The sequence below is a fragment of the Poecilia mexicana genome, unplaced genomic scaffold (genome assembly GCF_051168715.1).
Source record: "Poecilia mexicana isolate PSO_F unplaced genomic scaffold, ASM5116871v1 scaffold_15, whole genome shotgun sequence".
NCBI classification, from domain to species: Eukaryota; Metazoa; Chordata; class Actinopteri; order Cyprinodontiformes; family Poeciliidae; genus Poecilia; species Poecilia mexicana.
Window position 1 is genome coordinate 10,279,435 of NW_028263384.1, and position 8,202 is coordinate 10,287,636.

Below are 8,202 nucleotides of genomic sequence, written 5' to 3' on the forward strand. Positions count from 1 at the left end.
GGTAGGCTTGGGTTTCTGTTCCCAAAGCGGTTTTGCTTTTGAATGTCGATCATACATCAATCGTATACCTCTGTTAAATTACAGACATATGGTCACTCATCTGTACGCTGAAACGATCTCTGTCTGTCAATGAGGAACTGGTAAGTGTTGCTCGAGAGCTAGAATGCTAGCGCTAGCCTCCCAGCCTGTGATTACGCACCTACGTAAAAACACATTGGATTGGAATTGCATGCAATTATGTAAGCACAGATTTGATTATTAAGAAATGCATGTACATGTACATTGAGTGTCGGGCCTGTTTGCGCAGGCCAGGTGTGTTCCAGATCCCACCCCCGCTCGGAGTAAACTGGAGGATCTAGGACACATTAAGAATTGTCTGGTTTATGTACACTGACCGGACTGGCGAGCTAACCATAGCGGATCCAGAAATCCACCCAAAATCTGAGGAACCGTCTCCAAACTGGTTGGAAATTCAACCAACCATTCACAGCTGGAACTAAATGACATTTTTTGTTTTTTCCCTTTCATCACCGAAAGAGACTTCCTTGGTTTAAGGAACTGGACTTCAAAGTTGTGAAACAATTTGTATATATTGTAAATATAAATACACTTCATTGATTGTGCACTCTCTAGTTGTATGTGTCTTGCAATTTGCCACTACCTCCAGTAGACGAACCTGGAACCTAGTTCGTCACTTACAGTGACGTTGATTTGGGTTTTTTTTAATAATCTTAAAATGTAACTCGGGTTACATAGCTTGGCGAGCTAGCCAGGAGGTTGTTGGCATTTTGTAAAACACAAATTTATTTATTTTTCTCTCTTTTTTTTTTCCTGTCATCAACAATATGGATGAATTTCAAAAACTTGACGTAAAAATTCCCAATTGTGTTTTGGTTGAAGGCATTTCAGATGAAGATAGTAAAGAGGAAGTATTTGACTTTTTGAAACAATATGGTAAGATAACAAAGACTGAAATCATTTCTGAAGCTGATTCTGAGTTTGAGGGCCAGCTTGTGGTTGAATTTGGCAGTGGTATAGCAGTAGCTGAATTGCGTTCCATTTTACCATATTCATTCAAATCCTCTGAAAAGTCAGACACATTTTTCATCTCTGAATTAGCTGTTGTATATGCAGAACATGTTTCACAGAGTAAAACTCATTCTTATTTACTTGAGTTACAGAAACTTGCAAAGCTCTCTGGCATGGATTTTGCAGAGGTGTTAAAATCCACGATGACTCAGATTGGACAATCAGTTGCTGAACTTCACTCAGCTGCTAAGATGGAGGATCCTGATGAGAAGTCTGAGGTTATGGCAGCAGCTGCAGATCCAACAATGAAGGAAGAGCCAACGTTGTCAACCGCCACTGATCCTACAGTTTCCAGACAGAGACTTGAGCAGCAACCTACCTCACGACAGAGACCTTCTCTTCATGATGATGACATCCAACCACCCGAAGTCCAGCGCTACGTGGTGGAACACATTATGAAAACTGAGGAAAGTGCTTACCATCTACAAAGGCTCCGAGTGTTTTCTGGACTGCCTAGACCAGCACATGAAGCAGACTACGAGACCTGGCATTCAGGAGTGGATCTGCTACTAAAAGACCCATCAGTTTCTGAGCTGCAACGATCAAGGAGGATCGTGGAGAGTTTACTTCCCCCAGCCGCTGATATGCTGAAGCATCTAAGTTCAGATACTCCACCTACTGTATATCTGAACATATTGGATTCGGCTTATGGCACAGTGCAAGATGGAGAAGAACTCTTTGCAAAATTCATGGACACTTTCCAAGATGCAGGGGAGAAGCCATCTTCATACCTCCAGCGGCTGCAGGTAGCATTAAACTTAGCCCTGAAACGAGGTGGTGTGTTAGCCAAGGATGTAAACCGGCATCTCATAAGCCAGTTCTGTAGGGGTTGTTGGGACAATACTTTGATTGCTGAACTCCAATTAAAACAAAAGAAATTGGTCCCACCTAGTTTCTCTGAACTACTACTACTTCTACGTACTGAAGAGGACAGGGAGGCAGCTAAAACTTCCCGGATGAGACAATATTTGGGGTCCAACAAACAAAAAGTAGTCAATCATGCACAATTGGCTTCTGTTGACACAGGTGATGGTGGAGCAGTTGCTGCTTTAACCAAATTGACTCAGCAGTTGGCAGAACAACTGGCAGATGTACAGCGGCAGCTGGCTAAGCTAACATCCACCACCACCCAGCCCAGGACTACATCACAACCTAAGGTAACATACAGTAAGCAGGGTGAAAAAGGGGGCAATACAGTGACATCCAAACAGTCCCCACCAGTCCATGTTAAACCTGGTTATTGTTTCAGGTGTGGTGAAAATGGTCATATTAAGCCACAATGTAATAATGAACCAAACCCTGCTCTTGTTGCCAGAAAAAGGAAGCAGTTTGCTCAGCGACAGCAGAACGTCTTTCAGAAGAAGTTAAACTAGGCATGGTTCCTGTTGCGGGACAAACCGGAACCAGTCCCAGCCAAACCAGTCCCCTTATTAAAGAAAAGACTGTTAAATGTACAAAACTGCAAGCCCAAGCTAATAAAGTACCCACTCAGCTACCCAAAGGTTTGATTGGATCAAAGTGTGCTGCTGTTGTTGACATTTCTGGTCATGTGTGTAACTGCCTTTTAGACACTGGTTCACAGGTGACAACGATCCCAGTTTCTTTCTATAATGATAAGCTAAGCAACCAACCTGTACTGCCTCTGGATAATTTGTTACAGGTTGAAGGTGCTGCTGGACAGTCTGTTCCGTATCTGGGGTATGTGGAGCTGGTCATCACATTCCCTGAAGACTTCATAGGAGTAAACACAGAGGTACCAACTCTTGCTCTTGTGGTCCCAGATACTAGTCCTGACAGGCCATCTAATGTACTTATTGGCATGAACACACTGGAGCCACTGTATGAACAACATCTTAGCAGTAACCATGTACAATTTCAACCCATGGCCCAAGGATATCGAGCGGTCCTGAAACTGCTACAGTTAAGGCACCAACAAAATCAATCAGGAAATGCAGGGACTGTCAGGCTGTTAAGCACCACTCCAGTCCTTATTTCACCTGGACAAACTATTGTCTTGGAGGGTTCTGTTAAAAACACCTCTCCATCTGCCGATAAGTGGGCCATTGTTGAACACCCTAGCTCACCTTTACCAGGGGGTTTATGTGTTCAGAGTTGTCTAATTACACTGCCACAGCATCCACCATATAAAGTCCCAGTGATCATGAAGAATGAATCAGAGCAGGAGGTGTTCATATCACCATTAACCATTCTTGCAGACATTGGGTCAGCACCTACTGTTTTGTCACAACAAATCGCATCTCAAACCTCACAACAAACCACTTTGGAGTTTAACTTTGGAGACTCTCCCATTCCACCTGAGTGGAAGGAGCATATTATCAACAAAATGAACAGCATGCCTGAAGTATTCTCTCATCATGATATGGATTTTGGTTGTACAGATGCAGTTAAACATACCATTAAACTTAGTGATGAAACGTCTTTTAAGCACAGAGCAAGGCCAATCCATCCCCAAGATCTGGAGGCAGTCCGTGAACATCTTAAAGACCTGCTCGAAGCTGGCATCATAAGAGAGTCTAAATCACCATTTTCCTCTCCAATAGTTGTTGTTCGGAAACGTAATGGTTCCGTCCGGCTATGCATAGATTACAGGAAACTGAATCTTCAAACTATCAAAGATGCATATGCCCTTCCTAATTTGGAAGAATCTTTTTGTGCTTTGACAGGGTCCAAATGGTTTACTGTGTTGGATTTAAAATCTGGCTATTATCAAATAGAGATGGCAGAAGAAGATAAGGCTAAAACCGCTTTTGTAACTCCCCTTGGATTTTGGGAGTGGAACAGGATGCCGCAAGGAATTACAAATGCACCTAGCACGTTTCAGCGGCTAATGGAGAGATGCATGGGAGATCTGCATCTTAAAGAAGTCCTTGTCTTCCTCGATGACATCATCATCTTTTCTGCCACTCTGGAAGAACATGAGGAACGGCTGCTGCGTGTGCTCTCCCGGTTGAAGCAGTTTGGACTAAAGCTCTCTCCAGAGAAATGTAAGTTCTTTCAGTCTTCTGTACGTTATTTGGGACACATTGTCTCTGAAAAAGGAGTTGAAACTGATCCAGAAAAGATTGATTCTTTAAAATCCTGGCCAGTCCCCCGCAACCTTAAAGAGTTGCGATCTTTTCTGGGTTTTGCTGGATATTACCGAAGATTTATTAAAGACTATGCTGCTATTGTCAAACCACTTAATGAGTTAACCCGTGGTTATCCTCCTGCCCGCAGCCCTGCAAAACTGAAGAAACCAGAAGGAAAGTACTCGGATCCAAAGCAATCCTTTGGAGATAAATGGACTAGCCATCAGCAGATTGCCTTTGAAACAGTCATTTCCAAATTGACTACAGCACCTGTTCTTGGGTTTGCAAATCCACAGCTGCCATACATTTTACATACTGATGCCAGTACAAATGGGTTGGGAGCAGTATTGTACCAAGAGCAGGAGGGCAAGCTGCGTGTTATTGCTTATGCTAGTCGAGGCCTGTCTGTCAGTGAGTCAAAATATCCTGCTCATAAACTGGAGTTTTTGGCCCTGAAGTGGAGTGTTACTGAGAAGTTTCATGATTACCTCTATGGGACTAACTTTACAGTTGTCACAGATAGCAACCCTCTCACTTATGTTCTTTCTTCAGCCAAGCTGGATGCTACAGGTCACCGGTGGTTAGCAGCACTGTCCACCTACTCATTCAAACTGCAGTACCGTGCTGGAAAACAGAATTTTGATGCTGATGCTCTGTCCCGACGCTCACATGAAGATACTTCTAGTGATCAGCACTGCAGAGAGAGGGAGCTCATTCAACATCTGACCAGTCAGTTGGGTAATGGTAAAGCAACACATGACATTTCCCCTGAAATTGTGGATGCCATCTGTCAGAGTTGTATAATCCGAACCCAGAACCAAACTGAACTAAGTCGATCTGTCGCACTGGTTGAGTCTCTATCTGTCTCTGTTAACTCCATCCCTGATGGGTTCAGCAATGAAGAGTTGCATGGCTTGCCTCTAATCCCCTCTCTATCTCAGGTCGATCTCCAAGAAGAGCAACAAGCTGACCCTGCTATTCGTGAGGTCATTCATCAGCTGGAGACTGGTGAGAAGGTCCTTCCATCGGTTCGAGAGGAGCTACCTGACCTTCCTTTGCTCCTGAGAGAGTGGAACAGGTTAGAGTTGGTGGATGGAATCTTGTATCGGAGAAGACATGATGGAGATAAACTTATCTACCAGCTAATCCTACCGCCCAAGTTACGACCAGCTGTTTTAAAGAGCTTGCACCATGATATGGGGCATATGGGCATCGAAAGAACAATTGATCTGGTGCGCCAACGCTTCTTTTGGCCCAAAATGACACTAGAGGTGGAGACTTTTGTCAAAACCTGTGGTCGTTGCGTAAGGCGTAAAGCTCAAATGGAAAGAGCAGCTCCATTAATAAATATTCAGACAAGCCGACCACTTGAACTGCTATGTATGGACTTTTTAACCATTGAACCTGACAGCAGTAATACTAAGGACATTCTTGTTCTCACTGATCATTTTACCAAATTTGCAGTTGCCATTCCTACCCCCAACCAGAAGGCAAAGACGGTTGCAAAGTACCTCTGGAATGAATTTATGGTTTATTATGGAATTCCAGAGCGTATACATTCAGACCAGGGTACAGATTTCGAGTCCAAGCTCATTAAAGAGCTCTGTGAAGTTGTAGGCATGAAGAAAAGCCGAACTACCCCGTACCACCCACGAGGGAATCCAGTCGAGCGCTTCAACCGCACTCTGCTCAATATGCTTGGAACCCTGGAAATGAAACAAAAGTCAAAATGGCGAGAGTATGTCAAACCTTTAGTACATGCATATAACTGTACAAGAAATGAGGTAACAGGGTTCACACCTTATGAACTCATGTTTGGTCGTTGTCCTCGTCTTCCTGTGGATTTGGCTTTTGGTTTACCCGTCAGAGAGCAATCATCCATCTCTCATTCAGAGTATGTTAAGAATCTGCAATCCAGCCTGAAAGAAAGCTACAAACTAGCTTCTGAGAATGCCCTCAAATCAGCTGCAAAGAACAAGACCCGTTTTGATCAGAAAATTACACCATGCAGTTTGGAGATAGGAGATCGAGTACTGGTTCGCAACATCCGTCTGAGGGGTAAGCACAAGCTGGCAGATAGATGGGAACCAGGGGTGTACGAAGTTGTTGACAGAGCTGAAAATGTACCAGTTTACACTGTACAACCTGAACACAAAGAGGGACCAACTCGTACTTTACATAGAGACCTGTTGCTTCCTTGTGGTTTCCTGCCAGTTTGCTCCACAGAAGACCCTTCCATCTCCATGCCTGCCTCACAACGAAAGACTCGCAGCCAGGATGGTTGCCATCCAGATGTTCCTGATGCGATGCAGGAGGATGAGGATGCTGAGCCATATGTGCCAGAAGTTTCCATCCCATTCCCAACCAGATTCAGTGTGAAGGTGAGAAAATTCAAGTCATCACCGGAATCCATTACTTTGCAGCCTATTTCACCTTTGGCTCAAAGTGATGCTGAAGCACCAGAGCATCCTGTACCTCTAATTCAGAGCACAGACCTTGAGACTGCTAGTCCATCTGAAAATGAAGAATCCTGTTTAACAACTGATTCATCACTGTCTCACCATGAAGACAAGCTACCTGTGGAACAGATTGAGACAGAGGAACTTTCTGAACCACATGTAGCTGAGCCTGTGAAAGTACACATGGAGGGAGAAGTACCTGACGAACACTTACCTGAAGTTCAAGAACCTGACGCTGAGGGTCATCTGGTCGTTCAGTCTGAGTCATCCACAGGTCCTGCAAATGTCAGCTCACCCTATAACTCAGTTGAGGCTGAAATATTGCCCAGGCGATCAGATAGACAGCGTCAACCTCCTAGTCGTCTAACATATCCTGTGTTGGGTAAGCCACTCATTTCAGTAGTTCAGACTCTATTGCATAGTTTGGCAAATGTGTACACTGAGGCTCTCAGTCAAGTTTCTAATGTAAATATTCAGAAAAATTAATTCAAGTAACCGTGCAACGGGACGTGCAGGAATTAAAGAGGGGAGGATGTAACCAGGATAATTTTTCTATATTAGATGTAGTTTAGTTATTTTATTTTCTATTTTGTTAAATCTAATTTTATTTTGTTTTATTTAAAGATCTAATTTAAAAATCCTCCTTTGTTTTATTTTTATTTTTTCGACATTAACCGGGCGAGAGCAGGGTTGTTCTCGCGAGGGTTTAATGTCATGTGACAGCTGCACGTCAGTCCTAAATTGACAGCCACTGCTTATATTGCTGCTAAATCGCACCTTGGGTAGCAGACGCTGTGGGACTTTGACGTGCAGGTAGGCTTGGGTTTCTGTTCCCAAAGCGGTTTTGCTTTTGAATGTCGATCATACATCAATCGTATACCTCTGTTAAATTACAGACATATGGTCACTCATCTGTACGCTGAAACGATCTCTGTCTGTCAATGAGGAACTGGTAAGTGTTGCTCGAGAGCTAGAATGCTAGCGCTAGCCTCCCAGCCTGTGATTACGCACCTACGTAAAAACACATTGGATTGGAATTGCATGCAATTATGTAAGCACAGATTTGATTATTAAGAAATGCATGTACATGTACATTGAGTGTCGGGCCTGTTTGCGCAGGCCAGGTGTGTTCCAGATCCCACCCCCGCTCGGAGTAAACTGGAGGATCTAGGACACATTAAGAATTGTCTGGTTTATGTACACTGACCGGACTGGCGAGCTAACCATAGCGGATCCAGAAATCCACCCAAAATCTGAGGAACCGTCTCCAAACTGGTTGGAAATTCAACCAACCATTCACAGCTGGAACTAAATGACATTTTTTGTTTTTTCCCTTTCATCACCGAAAGAGACTTCCTTGGTTTAAGGAACTGGACTTCAAAGTTGTGAAACAATTTGTATATATTGTAAATATAAATACACTTCATTGATTGTGCACTCTCTAGTTGTATGTGTCTTGCAATTTGCCACTACCTCCAGTAGACGAACCTGGAACCTAGTTCGTCACTTACAGTGACGTTGATTTGGGTTTTTTTTAATAATCTTAAAATGTAACTCGGGTTACA

At 43.5% G+C, this 8,202-nt stretch overlaps 1 protein-coding gene and 3 long non-coding RNA genes across 4 annotated transcripts; 3 read left to right on the forward strand and 1 right to left on the reverse strand.

Moving 5' to 3' along the window:
* The first annotated feature begins 6 nt into the window (after nt 1–6).
* LOC148155294 (uncharacterized) lies at nt 7–628 on the forward strand. Its single transcript, XR_015765422.1, has 2 exons — nt 7–140; nt 308–628. It is a non-coding gene; the product is annotated as an uncharacterized LOC148155294 (long non-coding RNA).
* Nucleotides 629–1,233: 605 nt separating this feature from the next.
* LOC148155295 (paraneoplastic antigen Ma1 homolog) lies at nt 1,234–4,061 on the forward strand. Its single transcript, XM_088013438.1, has 3 exons — nt 1,234–1,883; nt 2,750–2,842; nt 4,023–4,061. Exons 1-3 carry the CDS (start codon nt 1,281–1,283, stop codon nt 4,059–4,061), a joined length of 735 nt encoding a protein of 244 aa, XP_087869564.1. The 5' UTR covers nt 1,234–1,280.
* Nucleotides 4,062–4,119: 58 nt separating this feature from the next.
* Nucleotides 4,120–7,337, reverse strand: LOC148155296 (uncharacterized). The gene is made up of 2 exons (XR_015765421.1): nt 5,979–7,337; nt 4,120–5,884 (listed from the first exon to the last, which is right to left on the reverse strand). It is a non-coding gene; the product is annotated as an uncharacterized LOC148155296 (long non-coding RNA).
* Nucleotides 7,338–7,466: 129 nt separating this feature from the next.
* Nucleotides 7,467–8,077, forward strand: LOC148155297 (uncharacterized). Its single transcript, XR_015765420.1, has 2 exons — nt 7,467–7,589; nt 7,757–8,077. It is a non-coding gene; the product is annotated as an uncharacterized LOC148155297 (long non-coding RNA).
* Nucleotides 8,078–8,202: the final 125 nt, after the last annotated feature.